The sequence below is a fragment of the Eumetopias jubatus genome, unplaced genomic scaffold (assembly GCF_037043125.1).
Source record: "Eumetopias jubatus isolate StellerSeaLion01/CBP00866 unplaced genomic scaffold, mEumJub1_p1.0 scaffold_5, whole genome shotgun sequence".
NCBI classification, from domain to species: Eukaryota; Metazoa; Chordata; class Mammalia; order Carnivora; family Otariidae; genus Eumetopias; species Eumetopias jubatus.
The window spans coordinates 19,511,449-19,526,630 of record NW_028274811.1 but is presented as its reverse complement, the minus strand read 5'-3'; the positions used below and the strand labels follow the sequence as shown (position 1 = coordinate 19,526,630).

Here is a 15,182-nt window from a genome sequence, read left to right as displayed (position 1 = left end):
CGTGTTTTCACCTGGCTCTTTTGGGAGTGCTCATTTTGACGAATGTCTCCTGCTTCCCTAGGTTCTGTGAGTCCCCGACCAGCGACCTGGAGATGAGAGGGGGCCGGGGCCGAGGGAAGAGAGCCAGGTCTGTCGCGGCGGCTCCGGGCTCGGAGGCCAGCTTCACCGAGTCCAGAGGGCTGCAGAACAAGAACAGAGGGGGGGCCAATGGGAAGGGGAGGCGGGGCAGCCTCAACGCCAGCGGGCGAAGGACACCCCCAAATTGCTCCGCCGAGGACATCAAAGCCAGCCCCTCCTCCACCAACAAAAGGAAAAACAAGCCCCCGATGGAGCTTGACCTGAATTCCAGCTCCGAGGACAATAAGCCCGGGAAGCGTGTCCGCACGAATTCCAGAAGCACTCCGACCACTCCTCAAGGGAAACCAGAGACTACTTTTTTGGACCAAGGCTGCTCCTCTCCAGTGTTAATCGACTGCCCCCACCCCAACTGCAACAAAAAGTACAAGCACATTAACGGCCTGAGGTACCACCAGGCTCACGCACACTTAGACCCAGAGAACAAGCTGGAGTTTGAGCCGGACAGTGAGGACAAGATCTCGGACTGTGAGGAGGCGTTGAGTCACGTGGCGCTCGAGTGCAGCGAGCCCAGCACAAGCCTTTCGGCTTACGAGCAGGTGAAGGCGCCCGTGTCGCCTGGCTCCGGGCACCCCCCTGGCACCCCCAAAGGGAAGAGAGAGCTGATGAGCAATGGTCCGGGTTCTGTCGTCGGCTCTAAAGCGGGCAAGAACTCTGGCAAAAAGAAGGGCCTTCACAGTGAGCTGAACAACCTCCCGGTGATCTCCAACATGACGGCGGCCCTGGACAGTTGCTCGACGGCAGACGGCAGCTTGGCCACGGAGATGCCCAAACTGGAAGCGGAAGGCTTGATCGACAAGAAGAATGCGGGCGACAAAGAAAAGGGCAAGAAAGCCAACAACTGCAAAATGGACAAAAACCTCTCTAAACTTAAAACTGCCCGGCCCATTGCCCCCGCCCCCGCGCCTGCCCCCGCGCCCCCGCAACTCATCGCCATACCCACTGCAGCCTTTACGAGCACCACCACGGGGACCATCCCCGGACTGCCCTCCCTCACCACGACTGTTGTGCAGGCCACACCAAAGAGCCCTCCGTTGAAACCCATTCAGCCAAAGCCCACGATTATGGGGGAGCCCATCACCGTGAACCCAGCTCTTGTGTCCCTCAAAGACAAAAAGAAGAAGGAGAAGCGGAAGCTTAAGGACAAAGAAGGGAAGGAGTCGGGGAGCCCTAAGCTGGATGCCAAGCTGGGCAAACTCGAGGACGCCAAGGGGGCGGGGAAAGATTTATCTGGGCATTTTTTAAAGGACCACCTCGGCAAGAGTGAAGGGCTGGCCAACGGACTGTCGGAGTCTCAGGAGAGCCGGATGGCCAGCATCAAAGCCGAGGCTGATAAGGTTTACACTTTTACGGACAACGCCCCCAGCCCGTCCATAGGCAGCGCCTCGAGGATGGAGTGCAGCACTTTGGTGAACGGCCAGGCGCCCATGGCCCCACTGCACGTGCTCACCCAGAACGGCGCGGAGACGTCCGCGGCCAAGACCAGCAGCCCCGCCTATTCGGACATTTCCGATGCGGCGGACGATGGTGGTTCCGACAGCCGGTCAGAGGGCATGCGGTCCAAGGCCAGTTCCCCGTCAGACATCATTTCCAGTAAGGAGGGTGTTGTCAAAGGGCATCCTTCGGCTACAGCACAATCATCTCAGATGAAAGAGTCCCATTCCCCCTACTACCATGGCTACGACCCTTACTATTCCCCGAGTTACATGCACCCCGGGCAGGTCGGAGCCCCTGCCGCTGGGAACGGCGGGAGCACGCAGGCCATGAAGATCAAGAAGGAGTCCGAGGAGGACGCAGAAAAGAAAGACAAGGCGGAGCAGCTGGATGCCAAGAAGGTGGACCATTCCTCGGCACCCTTACAGCCTCAGCACCAGTCGGTGATCACACAGAGGCACCCGGCCCTGGCGCAGTCCCTTTACTACGGCCAGTACGCCTACGGGCTCTATATGGACCAGAAGTCCCTGATGGCCAGCAGCCCTGCCTATAGACAGCAGTACGAGAAGTACTATGAGGACCAGAGGCTGGCAGAGCAGAAAATGGCGCAGGCTGGCAGAGGAGATTGCGACAGGAAGAACGAGCTCCCCTTGAAAGAGCTGGGCAAGGAGGACAGTAAACAGAAAAATCTGCCATCTGCCACAATCTCAAAAGCTCCCTCTACCCCGGAGCCTAACAAAACCCATTCTAAACTAGGGCCGCCAGTGCCTAATAAAACTGAGGAGACAGGTAAATCACAGCTTCTCCCCAGTCACCAGCAGCACCTTCAGGCCGACAGCTTCAAAGCTAAGCAGATGGAAAACCACCAGCTTATTAAGGAGGCTGTAGAAATGAAATCTGTCATGGACTCTATGAAGCAGACAGGTGTAGACCCAACCTCGAGATTTAAACAAGTAAGATTGTGGAGCGTGGCCCCCACAGGGAGAGAGCGAGTCTGAGACTTGGACGTGTCTGGGCTTGATCTGGTTAGACGTCTTCACAGGAAATAAGCCAAGGGTTCATTAGGGCTGGTCCCTCTCCTCCTGAAAAATATTTTGGAAAGGTTCCCTCAGGAGTTGATGGCGGACCTTGCCAGCGTTGCGTTGCTCACGATTGCCGTGTCGTGTTGTGTAGTGAAAGGAACTTCGGACGTGTGCTTTGCAGACCGGTGTTCTCTGCCGTTCACTCGCTGGGAATCTGATGAGGTCCCCTAATTTCTTACTGAGTCCAGAGGGAGGGGATTCTACCACGTGGCCGCTGAGATCCCGAGTCTGGTCTCTACAATGTTTGTTCTATTGTATTTCCAAATTTCTCCTGGCACCTTCAAGGAATATTAAGGCTGGGCCCTTCAGTCCGCATTTTCCACTCATCTCTTTAATAAAACACGGGGCCCAGATGTCTTTCACACGGTGTCCGAGATGCCTAGGTGTCAAGAGCCCCGAAGTGGGGCTCACGGCCCATGGCCTTTGAGGCGAAGGGGAGGGGGGTGTCTGGGTTGCGTGGGCCTCCCGCAGTCCTCCCGGGACCCCCTGGCCAGCCGGCCAGAGGTTCCACGGGCAGGCGCCTGAAAACCAGCCACCATGAAATCACGTATGTGCTGACACTTCCCGTCATGGCGCACACATCCTCACTCACTGTGGTCCCCTGAGAGTTAACTCTGGGGTTTCCCGGTGTCCCGACCCTCTCTCCACTCCCACACTTTTTGTCCCTGGGGCATCAGAGCAATGGACTCCTGTCTTCATGCTCATTACTGCCCAGAAGTTGAGACTTGGGCCCAAGGCTGAATGTTCTCTCGGGTCGGGCCCTAAATATCCAGTGGGTTTTTGTCATGAATGGGATCGGGGTCGCAGGGGCCCTTTGGGGTCCTCACTTCCCTCATTTCTGGAGGCCTGAACCAGGCCCTGGCTTCACAGGGCTGCATTAGAGCCATATAGTTTGGAGGGGGTTTAGAGGTGCCTTTGTTTTCTAATAGAAAAGCTATAATGTATACTAATTTGAAATTTTGTTTTGATTAAGATGTCTGCACAGGAGACATGAGTCCGTATATTAAGCCTCAGCTGCTGTAGGTGAAGAAAATACGTTAGGAAACCAAGAGTTTCCCCTACTAAATGATGTTAATGGATATGAAGATGGTTTAAATCTACTATGAACTAGCCCGGAGTTGGGAGTTTTTAAAATTCTTTTTGCCTACATGAGATAGTAAAGGGAAAATGAGTTTTTGATTAAATTATGTCTGAGCGTGCTGTTTTAATGTTGAAGGATCCCACAAAGGGCCCAGCTCTGGATTCCCGCAGACCTGAGTTTGCGGCCCAGCTCCACCCTGGGCAGCCGTGTGACCCCAATGTTCCTGGAGCTTTAAAAACTTTGGTTTTGTCTGGTGTAAAAGAGGTGAATAATGATGCCTATGTCAGACGTCATGGCTTTGTGAGAGAGGGAGGGTTAAAGCTCTTGCACAGTGTGAGGGCAGACATACATGTTAACTTAGTATTAGGAGTAAGAGTAATGCTGTCATGGTGATTAATGAGCTTTGCTTCAAAACTGAAATTTTAAAACAATTTTTTTCCCTTCTTTCTTTTTCTTTCTTTCTTTCTTTCTTTCTTTCTTTCTTTCTTTCTTTCTTTCTTTCTCTTTTTCTTTCTTTTTTTCTTTTCTTTTCTTTCTTTTCTTTTCTTTTCTTTCTTCTTTTTTTCTTTTTTTAAATCAGGATCCAGATTCAAGGACATGGCATCATTATGTATACCAGCCCAAATACCTGGATCAGCAAAAGTCAGAAGAGCTTGATAGGGAAAAGAAATTAAAAGAGGATAGTCCCAGGAAGACCCCCACTAAGGAAGGGGGTGTGCCCAGCCTTCCCGTATCACTAACGAGCATTAAAGAGGAGCCCAAAGAGGCCAAGCGTCCTGATTCTCAGTCCCTGGAGGAGAGCAAGCTGAAAAATGATGATGGGAAGACGCCTGTGAACTGGAAGGACTCTCGGGGAGCGAGAGTGGCGGTGTCCTCACCCATGAGTCAGCATCAGTCCTACATACAGTACTTGCATGCTTATCCTTACCCACAGATGTATGACCCCAGCCACCCTGCATACCGGGCTGTCTCTCCCGTCCTAATGCACAGTTACCCTGGTACGTGTTGCGGGTTCTCACTATATTGGAGGGAACAGGCTGCGTGCAAATATTAGCTGTTTAAAAAACTCAGGATAAACGAGACGCTTCGCCAGTAACCTTTGTTTGCTTGTTTTTAGGCTGTTTCAAGTCCCCAAGGTGAAACTTATTTAATATGAGGTTTCTTGGGGGGGGTTTGTTTCTGTTTTTGTTTTTTTAGCTAAGACGTCAAGCGTCCTCGGCTCTCGTTTGTGTAGACTCTGATGGTCTGCTCTAGCTGTTAGACTGACACATACTTTATTGCCTATGAAAATATTCTAAGCACTTACTGTCATAATCATTATAGTTACTGTTCCTTTCACTTAAGCAGACACATAAATGTATGAAATGGCTGTAAGCTCAATTCTGTTTATAACCTCTGTTCATCAGGATGAATTAACTGGGAGAAGGAAATCGGAGAGCCTGTGTATGGTTTAACAATGATGTAGCCCACTCTTAATGTCATTCCCTATTTTAAGATCTCCGACTCTTATCCCAAATTCGTGTAACCCGGATGTTTTTTGGGTTTTTTTTTTTTTTTTTTAAGATGGAGCCCGTAACTTGATGTGGCATTTGTTGTGTATCTGCAGGGGCCTATCTCTCTCCGGGATTTCATTATCCTGTTTATGGGAAGATGTCAGGGAGAGAAGAGGCAGAGAAAGTCAATAGCAGCCCCAGCATCAACACTAAAACGACGACGGAATCGAAAGCCCTGGACTTGCTCCAACAGCACGCCAACCAGTACCGCAGCAAGTCTCCCGCCGTAAGCCGCCTTTTGTTGTTGCTTAAAAGTGCCGTGTTTTGAGGGGAGAGAAGGGGACAAGCTAGGAAACGGTCTTGAAATATAAATGGCTTTCGAGCCCAGCTGTGATTTCAAGATGCTGTTTTATCTTCACACATAAAGCATGGAATGTTCAAACGTAGTAGGACGCTCTCACACAGGAGGAAACAAATGGTCAGAGCGCATGTGTGTGGTGCTGGCAAGCTTTCCTGTTGCAGAATGCACTGTACCTTGACTACCAGGAGGGTGCTTGTGAGGGGGACTTTGAAATTCATAGGAACCAACTTTGGGTACGAGGTATTTTTGAGGCTTTGGTGAAATTTTGATGCTGGTGGCTGCATCTGGTCTGTTTTGGCCTTGACCCCTTGTCATGTCCCCGTAACTTGTGAAGCCATGCGAACAGGTGTCTTTGTCTTTCTGAAAGATGGCTCCACCCTTGCTCCCACTCTCCCACCCCTCACCCCCCAAGAAAAGGGGCATCTGCTAGTTCTAGAGGCTGTTGTGAAGAGAGACAAAGGACGTGGTAGTTCTTGCCTAGAAAAGAGACATTTGGGTTAAAATGTAGGATCTGTGATGTGGATGAGTCCACCAGAGACTGTGTAAGTGAGAAAAGATGATTTATGAGTCTCTTTCTGTGGGTACTCCTTCTAGCGCCAAGATTTTTTTCAAGTGAGAAAAAGAACTTTAGGTAGGCTAAGTTCTGGTGGGTAGAAATGTATAGGAGAGACAGTCCTTAACTGAACTGTGATTTGGGAGAACCAAGAGCTTCTCTATGAACCTTCAAAAATGGGCAGATTCTGGAACACTTCCAGAGGATAGGGCAACGATTTCCTGTACTCTGTAGTGGCATACAATGCTGAGATGCGTATTTTCACTGGACTAAAACAGAGACAGGCATATATGAAGTTATGAGATAGATTCTCCCCACCCAATGTCAACAACATCCAAGGATAATTAGAAAACTTGACTTAAATCTCCATGACTACCTTTTTTTTTGCCCGTGGATCAAAGTATGAAAGTTGTTTCTGGGAAGCAGTTGGGTAGATTCGAATCTTGAGATTATGAGCAGGCATAAAGAAAAGTCCTCCTGTTTCCACCATCTGAGGAAAACCTTGATGCCCCTTGGTTTACTTGTGGGTGGGAGCATTTCTTTAGTGTTGGCTTAATTCCCGCTGAAACTCGTGCATGCCTTTTGACGTTGTCTTGCACTAATAAGGAATGCTAAGTATCTCTGCATTTGCTTTTTAATCATTGACAAATACTGCTCAAGGGACAGAGGTGGTTTAGTAGTCCTACTGGTTTTTCAGAGTTTTAAGAGGGGCCCATCTCTCTTTTCTGTTGCAGCCCGTGGAGAAGGCGACAGCAGAGCGGGAACGGGAGGCAGAAAGGGAGAGGGACCGTCACTCCCCCTTCGGGCAGCGGCACCTGCACACGCACCACCACACCCACGTTGGCATGGGTTACCCGCTAATCCCTGGTCAATATGACCCTTTCCAAGGTCAGCAGCTCCGTCGTTATCGCATGGCTCATTCTGCTTGGGAGAACTGTTTGCCCAAAGTACCCTTCGTGTCTTAAAATAAATATATTGAGCTTTGAATTCACATTAACTCTGGGGAGTAAGGAAGTTCTTAACTCTTATTTCCTAGTGACATAGCGGAGGCGATTGCCCACCCCTTTTGTGTTCTGTTGAGACAGGAGGTGGCTCCCACTTAATAATCGTCACTGGTTGATGTTATCGGCGGCTTACTGTTATGTCACAGACCGAGGGTGGCGGCCAATGTCTGGGGCACCGAATATAACAATCAGAAGATCAGATAGCTACTTGAGGGAAATTGTGGGGGAAGAAAGGAAGGGATGGTGAGAGGCTTTGGTGAAATTGCAATCATTTCTGCAGGCCTTTCCAGTTGCTCTTCTCCCCCCACCCCCTCCCGGAAGTAATGGGAGCAATGCCATTGCCACCACGTTTAACACTTTAATCACCTTTAATTCAAGGACTCTTTGCAGCCGTTCACGACTGTGACTTTGAAGACGGAGAAACATTGTGAAAAAGCCATAGAATCGACGTGAGAGAGCCTTCGATTTGTGGTGTTATTAGCCGAGCTGGTGCCCTTTGTCCCAGCTCGGTCACCTTGCGGGGGGTGGGTGCTGGCCCCATGGCTACCAACAGATCCACTGGCCAGGGTCTTGCTGTCTTAGTTAGCTCAGACTGCCAGCATGAAATGTCACAGACTCTGTGGCTTTCAACAGCAGACATTTTCCGCATAGTTCTGGAGGCTGGGAGTCCGAGATCAGGGTACCAGCATGGTTGCTTGGTGGTGAGTGCTCTATTCCTGGCTTGAAGGAAGCTGCCATCTTGCTGTGTACTCATATGACCTCTTTTCTCTCTCTCTCTCTTTGTGTGTGTGTGTGTGTGTGTGTGTGTGTGTGTGTGTGTGTGTGTGTGTGTGAGAGAGAGAGAGAGAGAGAGAGAGCGCGCGCCCTACCCTCTGATATCTCTTCTATAAGGACACTGATCTTGTTAGATTAGGTTGCCATCCTTATGACCTCATTTAACCTTGATTATTTAGGTCCTATCTTCAGATAGTTACATTGGGGGTTAGGGCATCCACATAGGAATTTGGTGTGTTTGGGGGGGCACATTCAATCCATAGCACTTGCCATGTCACCCCTTCTTCTGCTGTGTGAATACAAGAGCACACATATGAAGGTACTTCCCAGATTGGGAAGTGCTCTGCAGATGTGAAGGGTCATTTTTATTTATTCATCTTGTGTTGCTTGCCATCAGCTAGGGGCGTTAAGAACAACAGAGAAGACATAGAAGGAGAGTAATCTAACCTGGGTTTGCACTTGTTTTTTCTGTTTTTTGTTTTTTTTTTTTAATCACTTCCTATTAGGCAACTTGATGCTATTACGTTCTCATGACTGCCATCTTTCTCTTGCAGGGTGGAAGTTAAGACTATTTCTAAGTTCGATTCACTGATTCCATGTGAATTCCTTATGGGGTGCATTTTGTTCCTTCGCTGGGGAAATGTTAAAGTGATAAAAGTTATTATGAAAGTATTGTATTCTAAGCAAATAACGTGTTGCTTCTATCATTCACTGTAACTTTTGATTCCCTGTTGTGACCGAGTTCCTATTATTTCTCCCAAGCTTCCAATTCAGGAATGCGCACAAACCATTTAGCTTCATGCAGAGTCTGAGAGATGGAATGCTCTATATTCTCTTTGAATAGCTATTAAGAAAACTGCAGAGTATTGGATAAATGGATGGACGTTGGTTAGACCACGCGGTTTGTGCTCTGTCCTTGCTGCGTGAAACGTACCATGTGTGTGTTTAGGAAAGGACACATTGCTATAGTCCTTCACCCTGGGGGCCTGTACCTGCTCTTATCTTTCCAAATGTCACAGAAACCCTGCATTCTTTCCCCATCAGGCTTGACCTCCGCCGCCCTTGTTGCCTCTCAGCAGGTGGCTGCCCAGGCATCTGCATCAGGAATGTTTCCTGCACAAAGAAGGTAAATATCCTGTACATTTTGAATCCGTTTTCTACATGGAGACAGTGTGATGGGTGGGAGGAAGTTAAGTTTAGGCTTTTTAGACCAAAAACTTAGCTCCTTGGGCATTTTATATTATTGTAACGAATGCGTTTTTATGTCCCCATTGCTTCCTGTGCAGCTTACCTTCTGGGGACCCTCCTTTCTTTAGCTGTAATGCGGGTTAGCAATCAACAGATCGTGTTTTTTTTTAAACAGTTGAGTTGGGTTGTCCTCACAGCCTTGTTAAAATCATTCGCCCCGACTCCCTTTGTTTTATCCTGTGTCAAAAACAAAGTCGCAATGGGAGATACTTATTTTCATCATGATGAAGGTCATGTTTGTTCTTCGATAGTCTTAATTACCCCTCCCGTTGTTTGAGAGAGGAAAATAACATCTTCCCCGGTGTGTATCCTTACCCCCGTGCTCGTTCCCTTTCTGTGGAAGTGAATCCCATGAACAGAATAGAATTGAGTTAAGCCTATCAGTATCAGTCTTGGGGTTTTCATATTTTCAGTGTCACTTGTGGCAAGAACCCCGCGCTAAGGTCTTCTTTTCTTTTGCAGAGAATAACAAGATTGGAAATGTACGTTGTCATGTGACTGGATCACATGGGGAAGCGCTTTATACAAACATCAGTTCCATGGTGTTAATTTGAAATGCCTTTAATGGCAGGCAAAAACCAGTCATTTCATTTTTGTAAATTACAGATTTTATTGCAGAGTAACAAATGTTGCTGTAATTAGACTTCTGTTTTATATATATATACGTATACATATATGTATATATACATATATATATATATATATATTCTTTACTTTTTGTATCAGTAACCAGGCTCGCACACACAGGGTCTGCAAACCACTCAGTAAAGGAAATAAAAAGTGTATCTGTCCTGTTGAAAAGTGTTGGCCGCAGAAGGCTGCTTACTTTCTTTTCCTTTTCCTTTTCGCTTGTAAATAAAAGACGTTCTGTATCCGTGTGCCCGAAACTTGCATATCCTTCCTAGATATCCCGTGAGGCCCTCGGAAAGGCTGGTTGTGATGACGACGCTTGGGTACAATTTAGATGTCTATTTGGTGGCTCCCGTTAAAGACACATCAGTGTGAAATGCTCCTGTAGTCACTGTTTGTACTTGTGTGTTGTGGAAAAAGAAAAAAAGACTTATGGAAAGGCATGGGGTTGCCAGTACCACAAAAACTGTGTTGTATATAATGTAAAGATTAAATTGGGGAAATAATGAGCATCTGTGAATAATGAGGTGTCATTTTTTGATAATCTTGAATGGCAAATAACCCAATAGCCTGCGTACCAGAGACATCTGTGATTGTTCTATTACTTGAATAGTCTTGCAGTCCTTTTTTTTTTTTTTTTTTTTTAATGTTTACAATTATCCAGTTTTAGAAGAGAGAGACTTTAACGCCATTGCCTGGTTACTTGTTTTATGCTGTAATCTAGTTTATTTTATGTAAAATGTATATTGAATGCTTTCCTTTTTTATACCTGCCTTAAATAATTTGGCAATCAGAATTAAAAAGTTTTTTTTTTTTTTTTACAACGGCCTCTCGTCTGTCTTGTGTTATTTCTCCATGGCTGATAGTGATTCTCATTTTCAAAGAAAGGTTGCTTGATCTTATGAATGTTCACTTTGAAAGATAAAGTACACACATGACTGCGTTTTTCACGTGAGGCACAGGTGTAACATCCAAGTGGTGTATTTCATTCCGTGGACATGTGCACATTCACTGGGTATTTACTCCAAACACAAATTGGTAGATCCGGGTTTCTCTGCTAGGGAGTGACATTCCAGAGGTGTCCATCTTGTGACATGTGGACAGTAGAAAAGTCAGGCAGCTAGCCATTTATTTGACTTGTCACTGAGTTGCTTCATTAGCATATTTTATGCCACACGTACAGAATGAACTGCTTCGTTCCTTGCCTCCCTTCCTCCTCCCCTCTCTTCCAGCAAACACTAAGCACCTGCTTTATCCCAGGCACCATGTAAGGATTGGGATATAGCCGTGAACATAGCAGATTAAAACGCTTGTCTTCCTAGAAATCGCGTTTTCTAGTAGGTGTGGTCAGCCCAATAGAACCTCTAAGTCATCATGCAGAGTGTGTTCGGGGGTTGATCAACACTGTGGACAGAGAGTGTGGTGGTGGGCACTGGGAGAACATGAGTGGGAGCCTGTGACTGTAAATAGAATGGTCGGGAAGGCCTCGCTACAGGAGGTGGGAACATGGTCCACGCACGCATCTGGGGGGAAAGCCTTGTAGCCAGATGCAAAAATGAAGCAGAAGCCGTGCAGTGCGAGTGTGCCTCCTGTGTTCAGGCTGCTTCATCTCAGCGCTTCGTTCCATCTGTAAGTTTGTCATTTTACTGTGCCTGCTAATGACTGTTATCCCACTTGGTGTTCTACAAAGTTCTCCAAGTTGACAGACTTGGTCTTGGTATAATGGGGTTAGCTCTCCTCCTTGGGGCCCTTTGCTTCGCAAAAGGATAGATTTCTGCCATCAAATTGTTTTCTCTGCTTTTGGAAAAGGCTTGCAGGTTTGTCTTTGTTCTTAATAGATTTCTCTAGAAGGGTATTTTTCTCTGAATTTTCACTTTGGTTGTCTTTTGCATTTTTCATCCATGTGACTGTTTCTGAAAACCTCGTTGGTGGTGGTTTTTCCCACGCATGAATATTTCACATGTTTTTCACCAATTTTTTTTTAAAGTCATCTAATGTTTTCAGTTCGTAGAGCACATCTTGATGTGTCCATGTCAAGTCGATGTAATTTTTCATTTTTTTTTTTTTTTGATTCTATTTATTTGACAGACACAGTGAGAGAGGGAACACAAGCAGGGGGAGAGAGAGAGAGGGAGAAGCAGGCTTCCCACCGAGCAGGGAACCTGACGCGGGGCTCGATCCCAGGACCCTGGGATCATGACCTGAGCCGAAGGCAGGCACTTAACGACTGAGCCACCAAGGCGCCCCCGATATAATTTTTCTTATGCCATTTCAACAAGTACGTTTCTTCTGTTCCGAATATGGTTTCAAGTATGTCTGCTGATTGCCTCCATGCTGCTGTGGTTCTAGAACAGACCAGACAATTCAGTTGTTCAAGACACCATAGCAGGACTAAGGTCCGCTCGCATCTTGGCGCTGAATCACCGCGTTCCTATGGCAGCGAGGCGATGCTCTGGATTCCGGGATGATTTTCCTGCTTTTAGCAAGAAGCATTTTGTTAAAATTCTATGAAAACCCGTCTTGCCTTTCCACTGCAGAATGACTGGATGCGTGCTTATGGCACACCAGCCTTTTAATCACTACTAGTTAGGTGCCTAAGTGGATAGAGTATAAATAGGTGCATCCGCCCATGCTTTGCTCTGCTACTGTCATAAACAGGAGTGCCGGGAAATGCAGAGAAATATATGACCAAAAGCACAATTGCAATGTGAATAGTCTCTCCCCCTAGGCTTTTACGGGAACATTATTCATGACTGGTTTACATTAATCACTAAATGAAGTTTTGTTTCTTCGCCCGAACTGTTAGAGTGTTGTCTTTGCTTATGACAACATGAATCGCCAAAGGGCAGGGTTTGTTTATATTACGTGTGCGGGTTCTCTGGCTGAGTACATAGTCAGGACTGAATGGTAAATTAAAGATTCCCAAAAGACAAGCCTACTTGGCTCCGTTATATTATTATGATGAATCTGCCATTAATACGGTTCTAATTGTTTTACTTTTATAGACATAAAATCAGTCCCCTTAGTGACTAATAATAGGGTTTATTGATTTTACTAAACATTATTCATTCCAGGCCTGCTCCTATCAGCCTGTCCTGAGCATATGCAAAAACCCCACAGTGCTGACACAGTGCAAATTAACTTCACGGAGAGGTGGGAGTGAAGGCTTGTTTACAGCTGTGACCCCATCGAAGGCAGAATATTCAAAAGAAGGTAATAGGCTCCACGTAGCAACGCCGTGGGTTCCTGGGTGAGGCTCGCAGCTGGCTTCTTCATGGAAACTTGCCATTGGCGTTCGGCGCCGGCCACCAACGCTCACAGAGTTAAGAGCTGGCCTTATCTGTTCTCACTGGCTGTGACCCTGATTTACTGTGGTTTCGGCCCAAGGGTCTGAGAGTCACCAGAATGAATAGCTCTGATGGATACAGGATAAAACAGCAGTTTAAATGATAATTACTGGTCATTTCATTCCCTCCCTGACTGAAAAAGAGACGAGACAGGCAAAGCCATTTATTACTGTTTTTGTCACCAAACCCAGTCATCCATTCCTTGCTTCCTGCAGAAGCCTGAGTCATGAGTGTTGTTTACTTGCCTTCGCTTGAGGAGTGAAGCCCGCCATTCCACTGGCATGGAATCTTGATTTTTTTCTTAACCAAAGCACTCTCTAAAGCAGGGCTTTCCAGCCTCGGTGCTTAATACTCCTAAAACCCAATTACTGTTCCCAGGGCAGCGCTGAGGACACTGAGGCACAGAGGTAAAGTAATTTGAGGTCACATGGCTGTAAGTGCAGGGCCAGGCTTTATAACCACCGCGCTCTCCTGCTTCAGAGACGGGATCCTAAACTCAGGGAGTAACCAGACCGAGCCAGCTTTCTTTGCTAAAGTCTTTATTACTTTCAGAGGGGCAAATGAGAGAACTCTAGTCTGCGTTCTCTAGTTTTCTATGAGACAAAACCCCCGGTACAGCTTTTCCTGGAGCTGGGTAGCAACCCAGGCTCAGGATCCTGAGACCTTGGTGGGTCCTCAGCTCATTGCTGGCCCAAGTTACTGGAAGTTTTCCTTTTTTTCCTGGTGGTCAGGGTGGTCCTTGCTGCCTTTAATACTCTGCCACATGCACCTGGGAACTAGAAGCTCGGAATACGAGTTAGGTTTGGGGGGAAGCTTGTGGGTCAAGAGGCTCCTGGGGGAAAATGGATTCTGATAAGTTAAAAAAGTGAAGTTAGCCATGGGCACCTGGCTGGCTTGGGGGGGGTGGGGTGGAGCGTGCGGCTCTTGATCTCGGGGTTATGAGTTCAAGCCTCGCATTGGGCCTAGATCCTACTAAGAAAAAAAAAAAAGAAGACTACAAAAGGAAGATGTTCCAACCACAACTCTAAATTCATTTCCTGTAACCAGATCCTTTTCTAGTGCATTTTGTGTGCAGACAGAGGTATGTGAAACATTTACTTACAAAATGTAAACGTTTAAACTGTACCCCAGTTTCTGTAAAGTTGTATTGGAATTGCTTCTTTATGTTAATTTAGTGGATGCCTTAAAAAAATGAATGACCTAGATTTTTCTTTTTTTTTTTTTAAGATTTCATTTATTTGAGAGAGAGAGAATGAATGAGAGAGAGCACAAGCGGGGGAGCGGCAGAGGGAGAGAGAGAAGCAGACTCCCCACTGAGCAGGGAGCCCGATGCGGGGCTCGATCCCAGGACCCTGGGATCATGACCTGAGCTGAAGGCAGACGCTTAAGCGACTGAGCCACCCAGGTGCCCCTGGCCTAGATTTTTCTTGGCCTCTGAGAGGACTTTGTTCCAGAAAGTATTTGCTGTGGACAAGATATACTAGTTGGTTAAATTATTCCCAATAGGGGTGGCAGAAGGCCGTGGCTCAAGGCGTCCTGAGCCTCATGCAATCATCAGAGAACCAGGTTGGAAAGAGAAGGTGGTCCCATCTTCCCATCACCCTCCAGTGAAGGTCACTCAACCACCCACCCCAACCTCCTAGATCAGATCCCGAATTTTCCAGGGTTTATTTGTAGGGTGATGATTGGCAGGTGGGGACAGAGGGGTGCAATCCCCAGCCCTGGCAGGGGTGGCTTTTCAAGCTGATCATGGAGAGGGAGGGCATCTCTAGCAGGGTTGGTTGTAGGGTGGGATGTTTCCCACTGCATGTAACGGAAAACCTTGACTCCGACTGCCTTCAGCCCCAAAGAAATATATTCTGTTCCATAGCATGAGGCTGAGAGCAGGGTGAGCTCCAGCCGCAACCCTCCACGCCCCAGGACCTGCTTCTCTGGAATACTCTGCTCTGTCCTCCTCTTTGTCCCTTGTGTTAATGGCCATGGGAGTCCCACGGGCCCTGTCCAGAGACAGCCACGTCTTTCTGTGTCTCTGTCTTGGGG

The 15,182-nt window shown here is 47.3% G+C and overlaps 1 protein-coding gene across 1 annotated transcript in view; it reads left to right on the top strand.

Annotated features, from left to right (window-relative positions):
* Window positions 1–9,047, top strand: part of ZNF608 (zinc finger protein 608) — a 105,290-nt gene extending 96,243 nt beyond the window's left edge. The window contains exons 4-8 of the mRNA XM_028103421.2: window positions 62–2,522; window positions 4,313–4,730; window positions 5,339–5,511; window positions 6,874–7,027; window positions 8,962–9,047. Of these exons, the coding sequence (XP_027959222.1) occupies window positions 62–2,522; window positions 4,313–4,730; window positions 5,339–5,511; window positions 6,874–7,027; window positions 8,962–9,047 (3,292 nt within the window). The remainder of the gene's footprint in view (window positions 1–61; window positions 2,523–4,312; window positions 4,731–5,338; window positions 5,512–6,873; window positions 7,028–8,961) is intronic.
* The last annotated feature ends 6,135 nt before the right edge of the window (window positions 9,048–15,182 follow it).